Source organism: Corvus hawaiiensis, chromosome 25, assembly GCF_020740725.1.
Source record: "Corvus hawaiiensis isolate bCorHaw1 chromosome 25, bCorHaw1.pri.cur, whole genome shotgun sequence".
Lineage (NCBI taxonomy): Eukaryota > Metazoa > Chordata > Aves > Passeriformes > Corvidae > Corvus > Corvus hawaiiensis.
Genome location: NC_063237.1, coordinates 4,864,730 through 4,890,741, shown reverse-complemented (window position 1 = coordinate 4,890,741; position 26,012 = coordinate 4,864,730). Strand labels below are relative to the sequence as shown.

The 26,012-nt window shown below is 47.9% G+C and overlaps 2 protein-coding genes across 3 annotated transcripts in view; both read left to right on the top strand.

Annotated features, from left to right (window-relative positions):
• Positions 1–790: 790 nt before the first annotated feature.
• Positions 791–7,042, top strand: LOC125338344 (TLC domain-containing protein 5-like). Its single transcript, XM_048329007.1, has 3 exons — positions 791–1,099; positions 3,170–3,374; positions 3,764–7,042. The coding sequence occupies exons 1-3, from the start codon at positions 908–910 to the stop codon at positions 4,300–4,302; spliced, it is 936 nt and encodes a 311-aa protein (XP_048184964.1). The 5' UTR covers positions 791–907; the 3' UTR covers positions 4,303–7,042.
• A 5,378-nt stretch (positions 7,043–12,420) lies between these two features.
• The window catches only part of ARHGEF12 (Rho guanine nucleotide exchange factor 12), a 69,897-nt gene continuing 56,305 nt past the window's right edge, over positions 12,421–26,012 (top strand). For both annotated transcript variants that reach the window (XM_048328623.1, XM_048328622.1), the window contains exon 1: positions 12,421–12,774. In XM_048328623.1, coding sequence (XP_048184580.1) covers positions 12,743–12,774 — 32 coding nt within the window. In that variant the 5' untranslated portion in view covers positions 12,421–12,742. The remainder of the gene's footprint in view (positions 12,775–26,012) is intronic.

Sequence of the window (26,012 nt, the reverse complement as noted above, 5' to 3'; positions counted from 1 at the left end):
TGAAGAAAAAAACCAAACCCACGATTTTGGGTGTGAGAGGTTGTTTTGACTGTAACTTATGAAAGGTGGAGGAACTTTTGTAGCTGCTTTAGGTGTCCTGCTTAAACCCTGAATTTGGGATGTGGAAGGCAGCAGAGAGAATGGGCAGCGCTGAATGCCTGCAGAGAGAAGAAATCGCTGGGCTTCGTAACTGCTGCCTCAGCGGGGATGGAGGGGATGTCCAGGACAGGGTGTGAGCTCTCCCAGCCTGCTGCAGCTGACAAAACTCCTCGGGGGATGTCACCTTGGACCTGCTGCTGCACTGGCACAGCTCTGAAGCTCTGCAGAAGGGTCTGTACTCATCAGGCACTGCCCGGCCGTGAGGAGAGCAAACTCCGGGTGTGCTTTGTGCCTGTTATCTCTGTGGTGATTGGAGCGGGGGTGGGTGTGGGACTGATTTCTGTGTTCTCGGGCTACAGCGATGCTCCCTGTGCCCTGTGGGGACACAACCGGGTCTGGGGGGGCCATACGAGGAGTGGCTGAGGGCACTTGGCTGGTTCCACCTGGAGGAGGCTATTTGGGGTCTGTAGCTTCCTCCTGAGGGGCAGCACCAATCTCTGCTGTTTGATGACCGGGGACAGGACCTGAAGGAATGGCTGGAGCTGTGCCAGGAGAGATTTAGGTTGGATATTAGGAAAAGAGTGTGGTGGGGCACTGACCAGGCTCCCCAGGGAATGGTCACGGCCCCAAGGCTGCCAGAGCTCCAGGAACGTTTGGACAACGCTCTCAGGCACAGGGCGGGATTGTTGGGGTGTCTGTGCAGGGCCAGGAGCTGGCTCACGATCCTTGCGCATCCTTTGGAATTCCGGGCATTCCACGACGCAACAAGGAGGGCAGGGATGCTCCGGAGTGGGGCGGCTTCCCAGGGATGCGCTGCGAGGCCGCGGCGACTGCGGGTCGCCCTTCCCGCCATCCTGCCGCCCTATTCCCTCCTCCCTCCTTCTCCTCCTCCTCCTCCTCCTCATCCCCATCGCTGCCGTCCCTCCTCCCGGCCGCCAGGTGCCCCTCGGCCGCCGCTCGCTCCGTGTTCCGGGGCGGCCCCGGCAGCGCAGCCCGGCAGGTGGGTGCTGGGGAAGGGTCCTGTCCCTGTCCCTGTCCCCGGGGGATGCGGGAGGGACAATGGGGTGGGCACGGGGGCCGCTGCATCCCGCGGGATGCGGGAGGATGGGGCGGGCGCGGCGCAGGCGGTGCCCCGGGGCTGCGGTTCGTGCTGTTGGTACGGTCCGTGAGCTCCTCCATTTTCCCGTTTGGACTGAAAAAAATGTGGATAACGGGATACCGGTGCTTTGCTGGAGGTGCCCGTCGGGTTTTTAGTCGCTTTCGGGCTGTTCTGCACCGGGTTTTTAGGCACGTGTGTTTATTGTAGAGGCTGCTTTCATTCAGGGCCTCATTGCTACGGGTGATACAAATTATAATCTCTTTTATGTATAACAGATATATTGGATATATTATATGCAATAATATAAAATAATATATAGGGAAATACATAATTTTATATATGATCATATTTTATTTATTTTTTAGTTTTTATATGTATATTATATAGAATTGTTATTTATTGTTCTATAATTATTGCTGGTTTTTAAATGATACTGGCCTTTCTAGTGTGCATATATTGTGTATGCTGAAGACAAATCACAGGATGGTTTGGGCTGGAAGGAACCTTAAAGATTATCTTGTTCCACTCCCTGCCATGGACAGGGACACCTTCCACTATCCCAGGATGCTCCAACCTGGCCTTGGACACTTCCAGGGATCCAGGGGCAGCCACAGCTGCTCTGGGCAACCTGTGCCAGGGCCTCCCCACCCTCACAGGGAAGGATTCCTTCCCAGTATCTAATATATACTTACCCTCTTTGAGTTAAAGCCATTAAATGTTGATTTTTGATGTGCAATTGGAAGAAAGCTCCCTGCTTTCTTCCTGAGGGAACGGCTGGAGCTGGGTCAGGGAGGTTTAGGCTGGATTTCAGGGAAAGGTTCTTCCCCCAGAGGGTGCTGGGCACGGCCCCGAGGCTGCCAGAGCTCCAGGAGCGTTTGGACAGCGCTCTGAGGCACAGGGTGGGATTGTTGGGGTGTCTGTGCAGGGCCAGGGGCTGCACTGGATGATCCCTGTGGGTCCCAGCTCAGGATAGTCTGTGATTTTTTTTCCAGGGGATGGAGAAATATCTTTTTCATGAGCAAGTGTGGAAAACACCTCAATAGTTTTAAAACTCATTCCTCTTCTTTCCACCAGCCTTCTCCAGCTGGTCAATCCCTTTTGCCACTTCAGAATTCTCCTTCCCTTATTTGCCCTGAGCGTGGACCTCAAGCACCAGGGATGTGAATGGAAATTCCCGCTCAGAGCAGTTAATCCCATCCCTATTTCATCTCCCCATGTTCCCAAGGCCCATTAAAACATAATGGTTTTGTTTACCCAGCCTCCAGTCATTCCTGGGAATGCTCCAACAGGCCAAACAGGAAGGTTGGGCTTTGCAGCTGTGACTCCTCATCCCGTGAGGTCCCTCTGGTGCTCCCCAGCCCTGGGAGTGGGGCCAGCGTTGGGCAGCAGGTACCAGTGGTGCTTTGGCTGTTGCACAACTGGAAACTCCTGTATCCCAAAGCCTGACTCAACTTCTTTGCTGCACTTCCCTGACAGCTCAGGAGGAGTCAGACACACATTTCATGGGAAGGCATTATATGAACGAGGGGTAGAATAGAGTAATGTGTATTTGGAGGGTTTGAGCAACACCCACAAGTGTTTATGTGCTTCAATTTTGTTCTGGCAGTTTGTCTTTTGCTTGTTTGAGAGATTATTGCACAGTGTGTGAGGGAAGATGTATGAAAGAAATACTGCTGAAAAAAAATCTTTATGGTCATAGATTCTTACTCTTTTGCATCCAAAAGATTTGGAGGTTTTGGTGCCAGTAAGGATGAAGTGAAGTCTGCAGAAAGGAGAGCAAAGTGCTTTTCACACAGTTCCTCTGCAGAGAAAAATCTGTCAGGAGCAAGCAGCCCCATCAGGAAGCAGCTCTGCCCACTCGGGGCTGGGATGGTTACGGAGCAAAGCCGTGCTGGGTTGTGCTGACACCGCCACAGGCTCGACCTCCTGCTCACTTTGTCTTTCTGATCCCTTCTGTCCTGCTGTTCCCAGGACAGGATGCTGTTCCCGCTGCCCCTTCGTGCAGCCTGCAGCCTTCTGGCCTGGTTCTGCCTCTACAAGTGGTTCTGCCACCGCTACAGGCACCGCAACATCGAGTGGAGCTGCAGGCTGGTCACACTGACCCACGGCATCCTTGCCACCTGTCTGTCTGCGTACATTGGCTTCATCGATGGCCCCTGGCCCCTGAGTCACCCAGGTGAGTGAGGAAATCGGTGATCCCACCTCCCCCAGGGGTTCTCCTACACCTCAGTCCCCAGCCTGCTTGAGGGATGATGGTTGCAGTGATATCTGAGCCGCTTTGTGGTGGAAAGCCCCAGAGGAATGGAGAGCCTGGCACTGCATTTGCTGGTGTAATGCCCCTCCCCAGCTGCACTTTGGCAGAGCGTGTGACCTTTTGTGCGGCCATTACGTGTGTGCAGCTGCTGGGCTAACAACTGTGGTATTGTGACTTGGGGGACTTCTGTGGCTGAGCTGTCACCAGTGCGAGCCAACACCAGCCTGCCAGCGCTGCAGGTGAATACCCCTTCCCCGTCTCACATCCCGCTCGGTGCCCCCACGCTTTAAAGCTCTGTTTTTCTGTTTCAGGGACACCCAACACAACCCTTCAGGTGCACGGGCTGTGCCTTAGCTTGGGCTACTTCATCTTCGACCTGTGTTGGTGTGTGTACTTCCAGACGGAGGGTGCCCTGATGCTGGCCCACCACCTGGTGAGCATCGTGGGCATCGCCGCCTCCTTGGCCCTGGGCGAGTCGGCCGCGGACGTCAACGCCGTCATCTTCGGCAGCGAGATCACCAACCCGCTGCTGCAGGCCCGCTGGTTCCTCAAGGAGCTGGGCCGCTACCACACCTTCACGGGGGACGTGGTGGATTTCCTCTTCGTGGTGCTCTTCACCGGCGTGCGCATCGGGGTGGGCGCCTGGCTGATGTACTGCGAGCTGGCCTCGCCCAGGCCCCGCTGGTACATCAAGCTGGGTGGGGTCATCATGTACGTGGTGTCCTGGGCGTTCATGGTCAGCATCTGCCGCTTCGCCCGGAGGAAGAGCATGAGGAAGTACCAGGCCTGGAGGAGCCGCAGGAGCCGCGAGCTGGGCTTGAAAACCAACGGGCACCTCAAAAGCCACTGAGTGGATGCTGAGCAAAGACTTCCTTGAGTTCGCGGGCTGGCAAGGAGGGGGATCATGCCTGAAATGCCACTGTCGGGAGAGGAGCCAACGCACGTTAGCAATTCTGGAGCCAAATTTATCCCTGGCGTAACTCCACTGAAATTCATGGAGCTATGCCATGGATTCACTGGATCTGCAGTGTTTGGCCTGGCAGAGGCTGGCTCGGGGTGTACGTAAGCCCAGCCTGAACGATGAGTGAAAGAAGGGCTAATTTTATAGGCTAAACATGACTAGTCCAGCAGTGCAGGTGTAAATAGTGATGTCTGTAGCCAAATCCTTCAGGATCTTGGAAGAGAGGAGGAGGTAACACTAGGTCTCCATGTCCAGTGTCCTGTGCGGTCTAGGCAGCTAGAGTGACTCTTCATGCTGGTAGGAAGAAGCATGTTCTAGTGTTGCATCCAAGCTGGGATTCCTGGCTCTTCCACCATCTCGTTGTGTGACCTTGGGCAAGTCACACAACTCTGACTCTGTGCCTAATTCCCCCTCTGTGACTTGGGGGTGATGGAGCCGATCCATCTGTTATGCACTTTCAGATTTTTACTTGAGAGGTGCTATATAATGCAAAGTGATGGTTGTTATCTGCACTTGGTTCATTATCCCTGTGTTTCCCTTGGGAGAAACGACTTTGGTGGTTGAGCTAGAGTGAGACTCTAGAAAAATCAGTATTTTAGGTAGGTTGTTGTTTCCTACCCTTTCTAACTCCTTTTAATAACTTATTTATTAACATATTGATAACTTATTTTTCTGTAGTGTCCAGAAGCTCTAATCAGCACTGGCACCGTACAGGACTAGGTGCTCTGTGAACACACCCAAAGACACAACCCCAGAAGGGAAAGTTTTTCCTGATTTTTCCCTCTTCATCCTTGACTGTTAAAACTCCCCTACAAACACTGCTTTTAGATCCTTGGGTGACCAGCACACTCCATTTTGAGAAGCCCCATCAGGGCTTGCCAGTCAGGGGTTTTCTTGCTGATCAGCCAAGCCCTGATTTTGCCTGCAGAACCCCAAAATTCCCTCAGCTGTGCCCCAAATCCAAATTGGGATTTCTGGTTGCCCAGCTCCAGATCTGCCCAGTGGAAGCCACAGACTGACTTTGGCTCTCCTTCATCTGAATTGATGCTTTGACCCCTGGGCTCTGATTTCCCTCTGACTGGGTCTGAGTCACTTTTTAAAAGTGAACATTTAGAGGGTCAGAGAGATTTATTTTACAGCTTAGTAATTAAAGAAATGAGAGGCCCAGAATCCGGTCTTTTTTAAGCAAAAAAAAAACCTGACTGGGAGAAAAAAAAAGCATTACTTATCTTTATTCCCATTTGCAGGGAAAAACCATGCCCAGCTGGCAGCTTCTGGAGTTTATTTCACTGCATGTTCTTAAGCTGTTCCTTTGTTGTTGCTGTGATTTTGAGCATCTCCTTTGAGCCTCCAGTGCAGCTCAGGTACCCCTTCTGCTAGAGCCTTGCCTGCTGCAGCCAAAGACCTGAAGAACCCCCAAAAAACCCCTTCAGATGAGCAGAGCCAGCTGATGAGCTGGTCCTGGAAAGGAAACTTGACTCAATCAGCACAACCAAGCCTTGAAAGGAGACAAGAAGGGCTGGTTGGGGCTTGCTGGGTCTTTCTCCCAGCTCTGCTGCTCTGTTGAGCACATCCAGGAGCCTTTTTGCCTCAACCCACTTTGGGAAGTGGGTCCAGTCTAACCTACCTCGTGGGGTGTTTCCATTTAGCACCAAGCCACCTTTGATGAATTCTCGGTGGTTTGTGTCACTCTGTGCTGTACAAAAGTTGCTTTGAGTGAAGCACTTCCCGCTATGAGCCATCAGCAGTGCTTTGTCACCTGAATGTGGCACTTCCCAGCATCCCAAAAGCAGGAGTGGAGGTGTTTTGCAAAGGTGCTTAAGGGCAGGGTCAAAGGGAGTGAGCTGGACATGCAGGTGGAGATCAGCTGTGCTGCTGCTTCTTCACAGGGACCCCCAAGCTGAGGAAAAGGTGTCTGGTGGGTTCTCCCTGGTCAGGATTGCAAGGAATCTGGAGCCAAAAGATTCTCAACCACCAGCCTGAGCAGGGAATGAGGGCTTTCAGCAGCAAGTCCTGGAGAAATGGAGGTGAAAACAGGCTGGTCATTTCTGGTGAGCTGCTGACCTGCCCACCATGAAGAGTTTCCAAAGCAGCCCTGGTGGTTTGGGCTCTGACCTTTGCTGAGGGTTGGGGTGCAGCTTTAGGGGGTTACAGCCCTTCCCTGCCCAGGTGGATGAGGATGGCAGTGACTGCAGTATCTGTGAAGCACCTGTTTGAAGGTATTTTGAAATATAGTGGTTGAGTGGTCCCCTTTTCTGACCTGAGGGGAAACTTGGTTGGAAGAAGGAGAGCACTGCTCAGTTCTGAGGCTTTAGAAAGTAAACAAGAAAACAAAAGGGCAATTAGGAATGGCTTTATGAGGTAGAGCAAGGCCTCATAGCCCAGTGAGTGGGCTCCAGCATAGAATCACAGGCCCAGAAGTACAAATTCCAAGCTGTGGAGCACAGGGTGGGACCTGTCCTCAGGCTAGTCCATAGTGGCTAGGGCAAACTGTGAGAGGAAACTGCAGAACTAGTGTGAAATAATAACTTGTGTCTGGATTACTGTGTAATAGCAACTAATGTTCCACCAGTCAGTGGTGTAGATGCTTTGTATTATGTTTTATAAAAATAAAGATTATTTAATTATATGAGGAATTGGTTTTCTCTCTTTGGGTGCTGTTCTTAAGTCAAAGGTTGCACTTGATGGTTTTGGAGGGCTTTTCCAACCTAAAAGATTCAGTGATTCAATAGGATGGAGCAAAAATGTTCTCTTTGTTTTCCATGCCCTGGATGCCAAGGGAGATGGTTCTCCTGTGTTTCCACACTGCGAGCTCATCTCAATCATAAATTAATATTATTGCCTAGGAAAGCCCTGTGGTGGTGTGTTGGTAAACAGCCACTCTGCTTGCTGATGGCCAGAGATCCAGCATGCTAAAAGTCTTGGCTTCTATAAATAGTTAAGCCAATTTAGTTGTTTGCACGTAACCCTTAAGTCCATCTTAAAATCCTCCAGGGGGCTGGGGAGCAGCTGCTGAGCAGTGCTGAGCCCTCTGGAGATGTTGTTCTGTTTACAGAGCCCAGCCTGGGGGTGGAGGGGTCTCAGGGCCTGCAAGAATTTGTGCTGGGACTTTGCTGAACCTCTGAGGTAGTTCCAGAAGCAGGGAAGAAAGTACAGCAGAGTTCTGAAGCTTTGCTTTAGAGCTGCAAGTGTCTCCCAGGTTTCGTGTCTTCAGGAATGACAAAATCTGGCATTGTCAGTGGTCAGATGTGCTTTGTCTGTAAAAAAGTGACATCTCCCTCTCTACACCCAATTAATTTCATTTTTTATCATCCTATTATTTCTTTATAGGCAACCCTGCTGCCTGTCTTTTGCTTCTCCTGCTGGCCCTGCAGTCGAGCTTTGTAAAATTAACCTCCTCTTTTAGTCGTCTGCCCTCTCTTTGGAGCTGAACTCCTTATTTGTACTTGAAAAAATTGCAATTTTTTAATAGTCAAGGCTTTATTCCCTTGCAGCAATAGTCCAGGCACTGATGTGAAAGCAGCATTTTAAGTCTTTGAAATGCTATTACATCGATACCACAGGGTCTGCCATGTCCGAAGAAATCAATGCCCTGTCTGCCTCAAGTTCCAGGGGCAGTCTGGCAGCGGGTAAGTTGGCAATATAAGGGATCTTTAGAAAATTATTTTAAGAAGGACTAGAACAGCTTGAGGTACACGGAGAAAGCTTTTGTAAAGCAGTAACGGCAGCTTTTCAGCAGTGCTCGTGTTGTGTTGTGTCAGAAGGTTAAGAAAGATGTGTTCAGTGCCACAATCCTCAAATGTGAAGAGAAATTCTGTTCTCCATTTCTTCAGATTTTACCCTGGTGACAAGTACCTCTCTTTAATCAGAGGATGGAGAAAGAGAAGGAAATTCAGGGCACAATGTCCAGCAGCTTCATCTGTCCTTACAAAGGTTGCTGCTTTAATTCTGCTGATATGGAAAGAAAGCTTAGTGCTATAAAAATGCTGACTGCCTCGTGGATTATCCAGGTTTAAGGACTGTAATAAGCTGTCAGTGTAGAAGCTCTGATAGATTAGGCTCTCTGTGTCTCAAAATCAGCAAAGCATTGTGTCACAAGTGGCCTAAAAGCACAGACCAACCCTGGGTGCATTTCCAGGGTGCAGGACAAGTGGTAGGGAGAGAATCTGGTGCCCATTTTTAAGGTGTGAGATGCAAAAAGGCTTTGAAATTGCACAGAAATGTGGAGCACAGCACAAATTTGTTTGTGTTTTCTGGGATTAGGTCCTCTCTGTTTTTCAGGAGTCTCAAATTTCTAGGTGCCTTTGGGAAATGAACTTGGAATCGTTTCTCCTGTGCTTTTCCCCTCCAGCTGTGCAAGGTGTAAAGGTTTGGCTGTTGGCTTCCAAAAGCAGCAGAAAACCAGGAGCTGGCTGAGCATTTTATGGTGAGTGTAAACAACAGTTCAAAATACCGGGGCATTTTATCACTGGCTTTAAATTGATCACTTTTTAGGAGCAAAAGAGTCTGTATGCACTTGATTTTTGTGGTGGAGCTCAGTAAAACTCAGCTGATTATCCCATCTCAAACACAAACTGAAATTCTTCTGAAATTTATCCACACTTAAAATCTTAAGCATCACCTTTTGCTGATTTTTATCTCTGTTTATGCTGAGTCCACAGCGGTGCAAACCCCCTCGGAGCATTCCAGAGCTCCACGATCCTAAAGCGCTTGGAAATGCTCCTTTTTCCAAATTCCTCACCTTTTACCTGGCCGGGAGCTCAGGTTAGAGGAGCCATTCGAGGCTTTCCCAGCAGATGGCAACAGCTCCTCGGTGCGAGCCTGGGAAAGGGGGATTTGGCCAAAGGATCCTCGATAAACACTTCCTCTATGAATTTGATTTTACAGGAGCCCCTATAAGGCACCGCCAAGGATTTGACCTTTATTTTAAGGCAAAATAATAAGTTTTACTCCATAGGAATTAACCTTCTCCACTTCAGGGTCCTGCTTAGCTGTGCTCTGGACTGAAAAACAGATTGATGAGGTTAATTAGAGAAATTAGGTTTGGGTTGGAAAGGACCTTAAAGGTCATCTTGCTCCAACCCCCCACACCATGGGATGGTTCTGTGTGTAAATTCAGGTGAAGTAACAATTTCAGAGCTACAAAAAAAAAAAATCTATTTTAATTGGCACAATATAATTGCGTATTGATTTCCCCACCCCATATTTCAGGTTGTAAACCAGAATTATCATAAACAGGCATCTGTCTTAATCTAAGTATGCAGTCAGCTCCCACCAAAAAAAAAAATCAGCATTTGCAGAAAAGAGAAGCAGTCACAGTTTCAGAATCTATGTCTTAGGATTTCCTCCAGCTAATTGTTCTCGTTATGTTGTCATGCACAATAAAATATAATTAAAGTAATAAAAAAGCATTGAGGCCTAATATGCAAATACTGGGCCTGCCATGAATCAGATCTCCCAGGAGCTTTCCCCTCTCCAGGCACAGTACTCGATGTTCCCAAAGTTAAAAGCAGGGAGGGATTTATTGCACAGAAGATGCAATAAAGAGATATATAATAAATAAATATAGCTATATGGAGGCATCCAGTCACTTCATCACCACTGATGACTGTATTGCACACAGCTGCAGAAGGAGAGGCAGACGTGGCTGCTTGTCTTGCACTCCCACACTTTTTTTTTTCCTCCCAAGCCTCTATTTTCCCCAAAAGGAAACCAAAAAAGGAAGTATAAGTGTCCCGCGTATATATGTGAAGTATCATGTAGAAAATGATTTCATCCCACGCTTCCCCTCTTTGCTCTGAACTTCACCAAAACAACAAATTCTTCAGACTCTCAGACAGTCTGCTGGCTTCCTGATCCACGCTCGCTTCGCTCCAAGCAGGAAAAAGCTCCGTGTTCCAGAGCGGCAGCGGCCTGGATGTAGCTTCAGGCAAGGTATGGTCCTGTGTGCCGAGCGAGGCATCTGCTCCCGAGTTTCCAGAGCCTGTTTTCCAGCCTCTTTCCAAGTCCAGTGTCCCAGCTTTGAATTACATCCCGGCAAGATTAATTAAAGGGAAGAAGCATGGTGTCCTAGATGATTTGGATTAGCTAATAAGGTTATTTTAGTCTGCTGGCATTCGGTAGGGAAGAGTGATGTTCCACAAGTTCCTTTGTGCAGAGGGGGCAGGAATTACTGGCAGTGGAGACATCCTGCTCTTCATTCCACATCTGTGCTGCTCACGAGCTTTAATTTCTGGAGCAGTAGCATGGAAGTTTCCTGAAGTTCTAAGACAGGTATGTTACTTCCAGGTGTTGGGAACAAGTTGCTTGTAGTGCCAGGACAAGGGGGAATGGCTTCGCACTGACAGAGAGTAGGTTTAGGTGAGATATTAGGAAATAATTATTCTTTGTGAAGGTGCTGAGGCCCTGGCACAGGGTGCCCAGAGCAGCTGTGGCTGCCCCTGGATCCCTGGAAGTGTCCAAGGCCAGGTTGGAGCAACCTGGGATAGTGGAAGGTGTCCCTGCCCATGACAGAGGTTGGAACAAAATCATCTTTAAGGTCCCTTCCAACCCAAACCATTCTGGGATTCTGTGTAGATTCGAGACAGGCATTTCTCTCTTAGACTGTGTTGTACGTGGCATAAGTGGCAGGGAGTTACAGCAAGGATGTGTCTGTGTTGAGGCTGCAGCTGAGGAGAGGGAAATCCACACCTGCTGAAATTTAAATGCCCAAATACCCTGTGTTGCTCATCTTTTCATACCAGAGGTTTTGAAGGGGAGCAGGAGCAGACCCTTGGTCTCAGTGTTTCCAGAACGTATGTGCAGGGAGGGATCAGTTCTTGGATTTGTGTTGACCTTAACCTGTGAGAAAAATTCCTGACGAAACGTGTGTGGGAGATGCAGGGAACGCGAGACTGGACAAGAGAGCCAGGAAAGGCCTGGGAGCAAACAGCGCAGCCGGGGACTGCCTGAGGCTCCGGCGCTGCACAGCTCCTGGCACTTCTAATCTTTTAATTCGCCGTTTATTTATTTTGTTTCTGCTGTAAGTTTCGTCGGTGTCACATTTTCCATGGAGATGCAGGGAGCGCCACATCGCTGGCGACACGGCAAAGCCGGGCGATGGATGGCTGGGGATGGGGAATGGAGACGGGAAAAAGGGAAACCCCTTCGGGTTAGGGATACAGGGTGAGGGAAAGCTCTTCGGCAGGGACACACGGTGAGAGAGGAGCGGCTGCGACCGAGCGGAGACGGCAAGAGAAGGAAACACCCCGCGGGTCTGGAAAAGGCTTCCCGAAGGGGAAAGGCCTCGGCAGGGACCGGGGGAAGGGCTGCGAGGGAGGAGGAGGAGGTGGGGGAAGAGAAGGAGGAGGGGGAGAAGGAGGAGGAAAAGGAGAAGGAGGAGAAAGAGGAGAAGGAAAAAGAGAGGGAGGAGGAAGAGGAGGAAGAGGAGGGCAGCCGGCGGAGGGATCCGGCGGCGGGGCGGGGCGGCCGGAGGTACGAGCCCCCCGGAGGCGCCGGGGAGGGGCGAACCCGGCCCGGCCCGGCTCGTGTCGGCGCAGGCTCCTCCGGACGCGCCGCTCGCGCCTCTCAGCAGCGCAGCGGGGCCGCTACCGGGCCGGGAGGGCAGCGCAGCGGGGCCGGCGGCGGCAGCGGTGGGACTCGGCCCCGCGGCGGAGCGGAGAGCGGAGCGCAGCCAGCCCGCAGCGCCCCGCTGGGTCCCGGGCCGGAGCGAGAGGCGGAGCGGCGGGGGATGGAGCCCCGGGCCTAGAGGCGGCCGCCCTGCCCGACCCCCCTGCGGGCGCAGCACGGGCGGGGGTCGGGGCGGGCGGGCAGCGGGGATGGGCCCGGCCGCGGGCGGGGAGCGCCGCCCGCCCCCCGAGCGCCGCAGCCCCTGAGCCCCGGCGGGGACGGGCACGGGCCCCCCCCCGCGCTCTGCCCGTGCCGGGGAGGATCTGCCGCTTCTTGGGAAGGTTTTTTTTTTTTTTCTCCGAGTCCACCGAGCTTGATTTGTTGCTTTTTTTTTTTTTTTTTTTTTTTTTTTTTTTTTTTTTTTGAGTTTTTTCTTGTTGGAGTTTTTCCTTTATCCCCCACGCCCCACTTCCGTGGTTTGGATATTCTGGGTGACTGCAAGAAGAGTTTTGGAGTTGTTTTGGATTGGGTTTGGTTGTTGTTTTTTTTTTTTTTGTTCCCTTCTCCTGCCCTTGAACTGAGTTTGTCCTCTGTGCATGCCTCTTCTGGAGCAAGGCTGGATCCTGAACCTCGGTGCATGTGAGGGGCAAAGCCTCGTTCATATTCCTGCAATAATAGTAAAATGTAAATTGGATAATACGACTTCTTGCCAAAGGCTCCAATGAGTGGCACACAGTCCACAATCACGGACAGGTCAGTATAAAATGAGGTTTCTTAATTTTTTTCCTTTTTTTGAAGTGGGAGATATTCGCAGAGCTCATGTACTTTGTGTTCTGACTTCAGTGACAGACGGGATCAGAAAAGCAGGATTAAATCAGAGTTTCTGGGAACCAAGAGTGTCTTGACTGTCAAAGTGACTGGGTTAACTTTGAAACCGGAGTATTTCAAGTCCAACAGCTTTCAAGCCTGCCAGGCTGACTTTGTAGGAACCAGGGGTGGTAATTCAGCTCCCAGAATGGGCTGGTGCTGTGAGGAACACCGAAAGCAAGTGTTCCTGCAAGAAGTTTAAGCAGGAGAAGCCACCAGAATTTAGGATATAGCTCAAGCCTGAACTCAGAGACCGTGTTGAGGATGCACTTGGGTCTCCTTGGGTCAAGTACTGCAGAGAGGTCACTCCAGGTGAGGGCAGGAGGGATAGTTGACAAGCAGGAATGTCTGCTGGTGTCTATCTTAGCAGTAACCTGGCTTCAGATACCTGCTCAGGCCTCTGGGCTGCTCTGCAGGTGCCTTTCATTATGTTTGGAGTTCTCTTGTTTGCGCTGGGATGTTTCAGAGGAAGGGGAAAAAATATGACCAAAAAAAAGTCAAGTAGGAAACCTCTTCACTTGCTTTTGAAACGAGTGGAATGAGAGTCCTCAGATTTTTTTTTTTTTATGAGAAGAAAAGATACCTTTTTTTGACACTGTACGCTAAAAAACATTTATTTTATCGCATTTTTATCGCATTTCTCTGGTGGTTAAGGTTTGAATGCGTGTGGCAAAGGCCTCACTTTGGCCTTTCATGACCAAGCAGTTCTGGCACAGCAGCGCAGCTGGGGCTGGGATAGAGCAATGATGCTTTTGGGTGCCTGAGCTCACCAATTTTGGGCTCCAGGTGTGGGCAGGAAAGAGACTGAGTGTGGTTCTCACTCAAACCCAGGCCTTTTCGTGACTCCACAGGTCCTCACAGACAGCACAGTCCAAAGGGCTCTGGGACAGCTCAGACTTGTGTACAGTCTGTGTTTACAACTGTTCACAGAGTATTAAATCTTGGCAATTAATTGTGTAGTTTGTACTAGCGGAATTGTTTCTTTTGCAGTGCATGAATGATTCTTGAGTTGCAGGATGTTTTTCTCTGTACCAGGCAAGGCAATGACAGTAAAAAAGCATTTCAGTGGATTTGTGAGGATTTTGTTACGCACTTAGGGCCATATGTCTTGTGGCAGTTGCATGATATCAAAAAGAACGACAGGATTTTCATACCAAGAGGCAGCTGAGTGATGCATGGAAAGGAAAAGCATGAGAACAGGGAATTTAATTTACTTGTTAGTAAAACAAAATACTTTCTATTATTGAATTGGAGCAGCCAAATTGAAAATGCAGCGAAGACAAAAAAAATGTCTCATTTCCTTTTGCTCTCAGTCATGTCAGGAGGATGTTTCTGTTTGGTGTTCCATTAAGGTTTTGGATCAAAAGGCTTTTAATGTCAGGTGAGGAGCTGTCTCCACAACCCTGGCAGGTGGATTTCTGTGATGGCTGGGGGAATGTGGGGAATCTGGATCTCTTCTTGTCTCTGTTTTTCACCTCTGGCCTGAAGCAGTCCCAGCTCTGGGGGACAAAGTCATGGTCATGGTTCAGCCTGGAGAAGAGAAGCTTTGGAGTGACCTAATTGTGGCTTGCTAGGACCTGAAGAAGCCTAAAAGGAAGATGGAGAGAGACTGTTTTAAAAGGCCCGGAGTGACAGGACAAGGGGGAATGGCTTCAAACTCAGAGATTAGGGTTAGATTGGATATTAGGGAAAAATTGTTCCCTGTGAGGGTGGGGAGGCCCTGGCACAGGTTGCCCACAGGAGCTGTGGCTGCCCCTGGATCCCTGGAAGTGTCCAAGGCCAGGTTGGAGCAACCTGGGATAGTGGAAGGTGTCCCTGCCCATGGCAGGGGGTTGGGAGTGAGATGATCTTTAAGGCCCCTCCCAGCCCAAACCATTCCGCGATTCTCTGATGATTCTGTGATTGTTCCCTGGCTGAACCTTCCAGCAGAACCCCAGACATGGTGGTGGTGTTTGTTCCCATCATGTGGATCTCTGCCATTCCTTTTTATCTCCAGCATTGCGCAGCATTTGGAGGGGATGGTTTTTGATCACCCTCGTCCCTGCAGTACATTCCCCTTTTCTCTTTAGGCCCAGGCAGCCTCTGTGTTGCCTCTTTCAGTGTGGCTCTTAAGCTTGGAATGTAAAGCAGGTGCAATATAAATAATGTTGATGCTTCCACTGTCATTAGATCTACGTGGTATAAATCATCTGACATGTTCAATTCTCTTTTTGCTTGTCAGTCACCTTCCTTGGTGGGATCAAGATGGGAATTGCCTTAAACCAGGAAAACCCAGCTTGCATCTGTGCCAGATGGTATTAGGAATATAATAGGGTAGCTTGGGTCTGGATTTTTCTTCATATTAGCTTTACATATTTGCATTTTGCATATGTAGAGCTGCCTAAATGCATGTTACAGACAGCAGATATTTCCTTTGGTATCCCTTCAGTTTAAGGTGGTAATGATTTGACAGCTGTCACATTTCCCTTGTCCAGGGTTGCACTCGTCTCATCCTTGACATGTTTTTTATCTCATGTATTCGTTGATGATGTCATGATTACCATTAAAATATATCAATTAGGAGTGTATGAATGGCCATTTCTAGTGCTGTTCTGTAGCCAGGATGATAAGCGATGTTTTTATTAAGTCCCCTCCTTTTTATTTTTTTCCCCTTTTATTTTCGTTCTCTTTCCCAGGAAAGTTGAATGGATTTTAGTGTCTGGCACTGCTGAAACACAGTCAGGCCAGTTCATATCTGATGTGTCTGGGCTCACTCTCTCTGTGGACTAAACCTTAACCCAGTTAATTTTGGTAATGGTTATGCTCATATTTTGTTATCAGAGCTCCCAAAGCAGCATCATTTTCTGGTGTCTTTTTCTTCAAGTGCCTTCGGTCTGGAGGGAAGTGAGTGCCGGGGGGAGTGGGGGAATACCAGGCATTAAACAAAAAAGGCAGAACAGATGTTAAGGCTCCTGAGAGTGTAATGGCTGTTGAGAGTTCCTGGAGGAACTCCTGGCACACACTGCTCCCCATCAGCATTTCGGGGAGCACCTAAAGGGTGCAGGCAGACAAAAAATTATCTCCTAACGTAGCCCTTGAGGCTTAGAAACACAGCAGCAGAACGTTCTCCAGGATAGCTGTGGTGCCTTGCATGGCTTGAGATGGTTTAAGAGAGTTAAACACTGACTTCAGCTTCCCCTTCTTTCCCTCAGGATGTTCTTTTACTTTGTCAGCTGCTTTTTTTTCGTAGTCCCGGTGCCCATGGGACCGTATTCATCTCCAGCCCTATTGCTCCTCTCCTTTCTGTTTGTAAACATTTACACCCTCTTAATTTAATCCTCTCTTAGCTATGCTGTATTTGTTCAGAGGCCTCCAAAGGTGGCATTTGTCTTGCTGAGCTTAGTAAGTCTTTGAGGTAGACATCCCTGAGCTGCTCTTCTGGCTTGACTTGATCGTTAGTGGAAGGAAATCTGCACATCGAGGGGACCTTTCTTATCCTAAAGGTATCTCAAATCAGTCAGCTGACTGAGCTTCATCCAGCTCTGGATTTAGGTGAGATTTGCCATATCTTTTAGCCTGAAAAAATCTATTTTTGGCTACTCGCTGGTGCTCGGTTGGATTTTTGCTGCTGGATGCTGGTTTTTGGCGGGGGGATAGTGCACTTTGAGGCCCATCTGTGACCTGCTGAGAGGTAGCGGGTGGCTGCGCAGGGTTTGTTGGAGGAGTTTTTGTGTTCCTGCTGGAGTGTGCCCACATTCCCTGCCTCTGGAGCTCTCCTGGCCGGACACTGGCCAGCTCTGGGCGTTGCTCTGTGCCGTGCGTGGCCGGCCACACATGGCTGGGTGAGATAAGGGCTTTATTCTTCCCAAGGCCACGCTGGGGCCGGGCTGAAATTCGGCCATTTCCAGCCTCTGCTTGGCCACTGAAGGCCGGGCCGAGCTCGGCTGTATCCTGTTATGACACTAAAGAAACATTTGTGTGCCATTAATTTTTTTCGCTCTCGGAGTTAACTGTATTTTTCTTCCTGTCACCGTTCCAAACACACTTCAGGGTTGAGCAATTGCGCGGCTGCAGGACTTGCTTTATGTTTCTTTCTGTTTGTTAAAGGCCAATAAAAGAAAGGAGGCTCTTGCTTTCGCAGGACCTCGCTGAGGAACTGGTGGCTCTTCTCTGCAGTTGCTTGCAAATGAGTTTTATTTATAACCGTGCTGTAGTTTCTGTTGCTATGATTGGAAAACAGCAGCACATAATTATCCTTGAGAAGTTTTAATTGGTGATTTGCTCCTGACTTGGTATTAAAATAGACTCTAATTGTTTCTTATCTGCTTTAGATGCACTTTCCCTGTCTTCGGCTCTTTGGAAGTCCCTGTAGTAACTGGGAATTCTTTGACTGTATGGTGGGAAAAAGGGTTTTATTTCTTCCAGCAGGGTAAAAAACTGCATGGGAAGTCACGCCTTACTGAGTAGCTAGATGTCATTATCATGCATTTTTAAAATTAGTAGAGTTTGTAAAATCCAGTCTTTATGGAAAATGGGCTGCAGCATGACATCTAAGGACTGAAAAGAATAATAGTCTTTGAGTGGGGCTTTCCATCGTTGTGCCTTCACTGTGTTTGGAAATGAGCAGTTGACAGAGTCTGTGCATAAATTCATGTTTTATTTTGCTGCTCTTGAGGCTGGCAGAAGAGAGGACTGTCTGGGGTGTTTACTGCTGGCTGGGACACAAATGCTACCACTTCATGTTGCATAGTTTATTAGGGCTTTCACTGGAGACAGGAGCTGAGGTGAGCTTGATTTTCTAGTTTTGAGTAGAGCTGTGGGCGTTGTGATTATTTGGGTGGAGGCAGGAATGATATTTCATCTGTGAGCCCAATTGTATAATTCCCCCTGCGCACAGAACTCCTGTTAATGGCATTTTAACATTTCGAACGGATTGATTAGGAAGGGTACTGGGATGTTGGCTCCCTCAATTTTAGATTTAAAAAATTCTGGACCACATCTACGGGAATTTAGCAGCAAAAAAACCCCAACAACTCCGCGCTGCCCTAGCTGGAGATGCTTGAGAAGGAAAGTGCAGCTTGCCCTCGGAGCAGGAGTTTGCCGAGGTCACTGGTGGGACTTGTGGGTGTTCACTGGTGTCCTTTGACTTCGTGACCCATGTGGGAGGAGAGTTCCTTGGTCCTGGAGGGTGACAGCGGTGACCACAGTCCTTCTGCTGGAAATCAAAGAGTCTTCTGTTCACTCTCACAACCGGTCTGGACCATGTTGTTAAAAGTGATGATTTTGTAGTAGAGGTGATTTAGTGTAGAAGTGGTGATTTATTGTAGGAGTGATTTAGGCATTGGAGATTTTGGCGTTTCATGCTAAGGCTGTACAGAGTATTGATGAATTTGCGTGGGGAAGGTGGTGCAGATACCAGTTATTTTCCATATTTCATGATTGCACACAAGGATTATTTGGTTATTTCCTGAAGTGGGGTCTCCCAGTGAATTTGTGTCTAAGGAATTTGAGTGGCTTCAGTGACTGCTTCTGTTTTCCCAAGAGGCTTTGGAGTATAACCAGCAGGATTTTGGACATTAAGTGTTGTTTTCCCATTTTCCCTGCAGTGTTTTGAGCAGCACCACTTACCTCTGATGGTTATAGTTCTCACTCCCACCTGGCCAGCCCTGTGCTGTAGTTTCCAGTTATGCAGAGTGTCTCAGAGAGGAGCAGTGTTTGCTTTGGTCTAGAGACTGAATTCTCCACTCCACCTCGAGGTGGTCCTTTGGGTCACCAGGGAGGTATGTTGGCTGTGCTGCTTGAGAGATAAGCTCAGCCTCTTGCCTCAAGGCTTTATCCTCTTGGTTTCTCCTTGAATACCTCTTCCTTCCCTCTGAAAATTAGCAGTTGGAGACTTACTAATGAATCCCATTTGTATTATCCTCAAGTTTCTAGTGGATGAGTTGCTATAAAAGTGCTTCTTGCCGCATTCCAGATATTCCTCTGCCTAAGCACTCCCCCTGATATTTTATCTGCTTTGAGATAAGTAGATTCTCCTGTGTAAGAGATGTCAATAGCACTAAGAGAAAATAGACTTAAATGCATATTTTCAGGTAGGTGATGCTGTTTTCTGTGCCCCTGCTCTGGATAATTATTAGGTTTAAAGAATGAAAGTCTTAGTTCATGTCTCAGCTTGATCAAACTAAGGGTCAGGAGCCTGGATGTTGGTAATATCTCAACATCAGAAGAGAGGGCTTAAAATAAGGACAGGAGAAGCAGCAGCAAGGGAATTAGTAAAATGAAAAGGGATGTAAAATGTGCAGTGTTTAAGTAAAGGGGATAAAATACAAGGCAGGATACATACAAAATAGTAACAGCACACTTAGAAAAAGACAGGAAGAAGCAATGTTTACTCATTTTTCTTTGAAAAGAAAACATGTAAAAATAAATACATTAAAAATGACAGGAAAAAACAGTGTCCTTATGTTTCAAATGGAAGCATAAGTATAAATAGTAAAAGCCAAACAAACAGTGTTCAGCCTGTGACATTCACAAATCGTCTCCTGAACGCGGCAGATGCTTTGTTATCACCCTGCATCCTTTCCTTGAGGATTTTCAGTGTTGTGTCTGTTTGACTTCTGAGGCCCATGGGCAGGAACCCTTTCTTGCAGAGCCTGGTGGTAAATAAGAAACATTGCTGTTTACATTTGTTGGCAAACACTTAAATGTGATCCTGTGGGGCTATTTTAAGCTCTGTTTTGACAACGCTGAAAGGTCTGGGCTGGGATGTTCGGTGGCAAAGGCGCTCCATGGAATTGCTCTGGCGCTGGGAAGGCAGATGAGAAGAGTCCTTCCTGAGGTGGAAAAGATCACAGCGCAGGTTTCTGTACTTGGAATAATTCTGGTGTGAGCTGTCTCATTGTCCTTTTAGTCCCTGGGATGCTGTCAGATGTCCTGCTGCAGCCAGGCCGTGTTCCTGGCAGGAGGGGCATGGTCACAAGTGTGTGCTGTTCTGGATGTGGCACTCGGGGCTCAGTTCTTCCAAAAAATAAACCTTTTATGGGCAGGGAGCAGGGTTGTGTAAAAGCGGAACTGTGTGAATTAAGCAGCAGGGCCTCTCTTGGTGGTACAGAGAAGATGAAATGTTGATGCTAAAAACCTAGGAGAGAATCTCCAGGTTCTGGCAGCTCTTGGTTGCTCTCACTTGGCACAAGAGCTGTGGCTGCAAGGGCAAGACTTGAACTGGTTTTACTCCTGAGCTCTTGAAATACGTATTGGAAATCTTCAGGGATATTGGTGGAAAGCTTAACTTTATTCAGGTTCTGTTCCTTATTTTAATCTGTGAGTGCAGCACAACTTACTCTTGCTTGTGTGAGAAGCTGATCCTGAATTTATTTGCACGCTGTGCATCCTGGTTTGTGGTATCACATGCAGTTGTTTTACAAAGGGCTTGGGTGACCTCCTAAGTGGAATCAGTAACCTAAAAAGAATTAAATACTCTTTTCTGAGTATTTAACTGAGTCCTGAGTGAGCTGGAGAGGGGCTGGAAAGCTGAGGTGGGACCTGGATTGACCTGAGCAAGCATTTCCCAGTCTGGAGGAAAAGCCCCATGTGTTTAATAAAGCACCAGACTGATGTGAGACAGGCACAGGACTGGGAGTCCGCCACTCCCATAAACATACAGGCTTCAACCTGCAGGCTTACCTGGAGCATCTGATGGCTGCTTTAAAGTCTTTTTTAGCCTGTTATGATAGTGGCTGTTGGTGCAGCTTCTTGGCAGCACTTCAGACAAGGTGTCTCCTCTCAGTGCTCCGTGCCACAGAGGCACCGCTGCCTTTCTGCTGTGCCCAGATGCAAAAGAGAGTTCAAAGCTGCCAGAAAAGTGATGGAAAACGTGAAAAAGAAGAGAATTAAAGGAGGAAGCCATAACGAGCGAGCAGAGAAAGGAAATAGGAAAAAGCTGCAGTGTAAGACAGGAGAAATCAATAGGAAGTGAGTGAGAGGGAGAGAAATGGGAGAGCTGGTGGCGGCTGCCAGATAGGAGAGGGGTTTCCTGCCTGCCCCATGCTCTGGAGGCACATGTCAGCCCTCGGGGGGCCAGGACCTGCTGCTGGAAGGCACAAAGCCCTGACAAGGCAGGGCTGCAGCTGAGTGTGCTGTGCAGGACTGAAGGAACACGGTCGGTGTCTGGGAGCGCCTGTCTGGCTCTTGAGGAGGCTGCTCCGAGTGACAGCAGGTCCCGTGTGACAGTGTTTGAGCCATGATGGTAATGTTCTTCTGTTAAGTGTCTTCAAAGCTGGTGCTTACAAGCAAGAAGATAATGTGGTTTTCTGCTCTGTGTCGACTTTTGAAAAATTATAATTATGTGATGTCCTCACTTAGGCATTGACCTCAGCTAAAAGTGAGCTGCTACTCTGGGGTCTTAAAGGAGGGATTTTGCCTCCATCCTGACTGGGGCAGCAGCATCAGCTCTGGCAAATATCCAGGGGGGACTGCAGTAGAAGAGAGCAAATTTATGTCGTGTGGATATAAATGCAAGGATGGGGGGAATCCTCGTGTGCCAAGGATGAAAGAGATCTCCTGGTGCTGAAGTGCAGCTCTCCAGCTGGCAATTTGTTCCTGCAGCCTGTTGGGAGGCACCAAATGATAGGTTGTGGTTTGCCCTGCGCAGGCCCTGCGGTCTGGGGAGCGGAAGTGGTTCCTGTGGGCGCAGATCTGATCTGAGCAAACCCAACACCCTCGGTCGCTCTGGGGATCCTGCACAGAGAGCCGTCTGCAATTGTTGTGGGATTCACTTTGTTGGGAGGATGTGTCAAAGTCTGTCGGGCGCCCAAAGGAGCACCTGTGCAGTGCTGCTCTACCCTGAACCATCAGCAGTAAAAGCAAATACCTCGGAATAATTTGGAAATAATGATTTGAAAGAGCAAAGCTTTCTAGGTTGTCATTCCCTAGATATATCTGGAATATCTATCTAGATATCTAGATCTCTGGAGCACAGGTTTGGATGCTTCAGTGCTGGGTGACTAGGTGTAAGAGTTTGATAATACTTGGAATTGGTAAATACTGTTTGCCAAGCACAGCAGCCCCTTGGAGTGCAACTGAAAGCCCCAAGTTTTACACTTGAAGTGGTGTAAAATGCTCAGGCTGCTCAAGTTGTGAGAATGAAGTACTTAGGGAAAAAAGGTGGGGGGGGAAGGCAAGCACATGTTTCTTCCAGTGTGGAAAGATGTAGGAATGTTGGTGCTGGCTGTAAATGCTGGAGTGGTGTTTACTTTGGATGTTAACCAGTGCAACTTCAGCTGTATGTATGGCACAGCAAACCCTGACCTCCCCTCCCTTTCCCTTCTAGCAGGCTCATGATCAGCTTTCACACTCATCAGTGACACTCCAGCAGTGTTTTTTGGTGTCTGCACCTGCTCACCCCATGCCTTGGCCTCCCCTCTGTCGCTGGGGCGCCTGGCCCTGGTAATCCAGGCACAATCCCAGGTTTAGGCCAGGAAAACCCTTCTTTCCTGGCAGGGTGGATCTGATTGCCTGGCTGGGAGGTCAGCAGGGCTCCAGGTGGAGGGGACAGTCCCTGGGTGCTGCTCTGGCACTTGGCATTCTGGAGGAGGCTCTTGCCTCTCCCAAGTCAGGCAGAAGCAGATATCTGATTAAACTTAGCTGGAAGAGGGAGAGGAAACAGCTTTGCAGCAGGCTTGAGTTTTGGGCTGCCTGCAAAACTCTAAATCCTTTCCCTGGAATTCAGCCAGATGAAAAGAACCTGTCCCTTCCCACTCCCTTCTTTTTTTTTTTTTTTAATTAATATCTGTTTTTTTAATCAGCCTGGCCCTGCAGCTCCTGGGAGGCAGCTCTGCTGAGCCTCCTCGCTGGCTGCAATGACAGGAACATCACAGCAACTCAGAATGTGCTGAAAATTTTGTTCCATCTGTCGCTCTCCATATACAGAGAAAATGGCTCCTTCATATCTCTAAATTGATTCTTGGAATACTGATGGGATTTGATCAGCAAAGGTCTTAAGAAACTTGAAGTTTACACTTGAAATAAGTTGGTTTCTCTGTTGTTTTATTGGGGAATCTGGCTGTGTTCTGGCCCTGGTAATCCAGGCACAATCCCTGGGAATATATATATATAATTTTGGGGAGTATATTCCCCCCAAATAAGTGTTCCTATAAAGTATATGTAGGGATTTAGGATTTTCCTTTCTTTTTTTTTTTTTTTTTTTTTAATTACATGCCTTTTAGATCAAAAAGCTGGCCCCAGAAGAGCATTTCAAAGAGGGGAAAAAATAACAAAGAACATGCAAATAATGAGGTGGGGTTTGTTGTTCTTTTTTTCTTTTTGTTAAATAAAAAAGGTAGTTTGTAATTGGTTGTGGGGATGAGCACAAAGGGACCCTGGACACTTCAAACAAGGACTGTGACTTGTTTATTTAAATTGTAAATTTAAATGTCAAATCTCTTCATCTTCTCCTCTGAGTTGTATTTGGATCACTTTGGCGTGGCAGTAAATTAGAATAAATGTAAAATACAGGGATGAGCTGTATGGACACAAGGAGCCCTCCCAAATATCTGGGACCCCACCATGGGAAGCTCGTCCCCTGTGGGATTTTAGGGAATACTCTCTCAGTTGTGCTGAGCTTCGTGGCAGCCGATTCCATGATAACGTGCAGGGAGAATTGCCCAGTAGCAAATGAATTTTGTCTTGCAGGATCAGGAGCTGCCTGGGCTCTCCCCCTCTCTCTCTTTTCCATCACGTGGAGATGTTTGCTTTAGATTAAAGCACTTCTCTGGCATCCTGGTGGTTTCCCTGCTGCAGAAAATACCTTGGGAGGAGTTGTCTTACTGAACTGAGAGAAAACTGCGTTTCCCTTTGCTTTAATGCACTCAGCACTGACATTCTGCTGGTGACCAGTGCTTGCTTTTTACATTTACAGGTTTCTTGCATATGTGGTAGCGTGGATTATCTCAACTCCTTAAGCTCAGCTGTTGCTTCTGGTGATAACACAACATTTTGTTAGTCCTAGGAGATGTTTGACTGTGGGCAGCTGATGGGTGGTGAATGTATTGGGTTCATACAGAGGAAATTGGAAAGAAAGGGCTGTGTTTTGGCATTTGGAGTTTGCCAGGACAGCAGGGAGAGAGTTGTGGTTTCTTTCAGGCATGGGTGACTCCGATCCAGCTGATAACAGCCAGCATGTTCAAGTTTCTGTGGGCAAACTGTGTGCGTGCTCTGCTTAAATAGAAATAATAGCACTTCATGTTGTGTATTTGATGATCAGTTTTACCTGGAAAGCAGTCGCTGGGTTAAAATTTGTCTGGTTTCAGCCCTGCTATCCCTCCAGAGAAGCAGGAAGCACCTCGTGTGCAGCACAGTACAAATATATTACGTGCAAATATTCAAAAATTCAGATGAATCAGCTGCCAGGCCCCACCGAGGAGGTGCAGTGAGCTGTGTGAACGTTCCTGCTTTGCAGTCTCAAAGCAGAGGCAGATGCAGGGTTGGAGTTAAACCAGCAAAGCTTCCTGGCAAGGTTTGAAACCTTCCTTTCCTCCCTGTGTATGCCTTCAGTGCTGGGCTTTAGGGGAAGGGGGAGATGGAGAACCCTGGAAAAGGCTGGTGGTTATCCACTGGCTGGAGGGCAGAGGAGGAATTGTCAATAGGACAGAGTCAGAAATAAAGTGAGTTCTGGGGGAGATCAGCTGGTGTTTGGCTCATCAGCAACATCTGGAAACACTGGGAACTCTAAATTTGTGTCCTCCTTGTTGCACTGAAGCAGGGGGAAAATGAAAGTGTGTTTTAGTGCATTAAAAAAATGGATTCTGCCTTTTCAGAGGTCGGGGCTGTGAGTACAGGTGTTGCTACCTTGCATTTTCACTTGGGTTTTTCTTCCTGGCTTTTTGAATTTGGAACTCTAAGGCTGCAGGTGTGGGATAGAATAATGATAAAGCCAGTCCTGACTTGCTTCTGGGGTCAACATTTTGATGTTGATGGTGTCCTTGAGTCAGTTTATGTTTTGTACTGTAAAACTGGGGTGGGATGAAGTTTATGGTGAATTAAAAAGGACCTGCAAAATTCTTTGGAAAGAATAAATGAAGCTCTGCCCCTCCCTCGCTGGTTCTCGATGAATAGTGAGCAGTTCATGGAGTTTTATAGGCCTGGAAGTATTTATTGCTGACAATTCCCAGCTCTGGAGTGAACCAGAACAAGGTACTGAGTGCTAAATCCATGAAATCGGTCTTGTGTTTTTTATCTCTCTCTGAATTACGACACAGTTTTAACAACTGTGTTCAGTTTGCTGGGAATGAAATAGATTTTGTCTTAGCAAATGGAGTTTCCCAGCTCTCACTGCTCTCTTCTCAAATTGTCAGCTATAGAATAATTACGTTTCTCTAATTTACGCTGTTTTGGCGTGGACTCAAGTTTGCATTTAGTGGCTGGCATAAATATTATATTTTGGAGCTGCTTGGGGGGGGCTTTTTTGTTTATCAGATTTACTGGAATTGGTTGAGCTTAATTCAATGACAGGATAAGCAAAAAATTGTTTAGATGGGCTGTTCTGAAATGTTTAATGCCTTCTAAAATTGTTCATGGTAAAAGATCAAGGAAGGAAACTCTGTGACCTTTTAAATGCAGCCCCATAGAACCCATTTTCCTATGCCAGAAGTCAGCCCAGACAATGAAACTGAAAGAGGGTTCCCTTTCATAAAGGATCTTTCATGTTTTGCTTTTGCAGATTTATTTTTTTTATCACAGATTTAGCAGACTTTACAGCTGTCTTTTAATCAGTTTCCATATTTGTACCAGAACTTTCTTATTTTAATTACTGTCTGTAGAAACCATTCAGCTGCTTGTTGTGTGACACAGTAGAAAATGATAATTTTCTGTAATTTTTTTCTTGGCTTAGATCACTTCAGTAATATCTATTAGCAGCAAATGCACAGAGTTACAATTTTGTGCTGAAAGTTTTAATGATTCAGTGTTTTCTCTTTTTTTTTGAGAGCTGATTTTTAAAGCACTTTGCTGAGGGTTAATGCAGCCGTGCATTAAAAGCAGACAGCTGTGGTTCAGCCTTGTAATGATTGACTCTAAAGTAGGTTGCCAGTCTAATCCTAACTTGTGCTGATCTGGGCTTTTTGCTCAGCTGCCTGCAACCCACGAGGTGG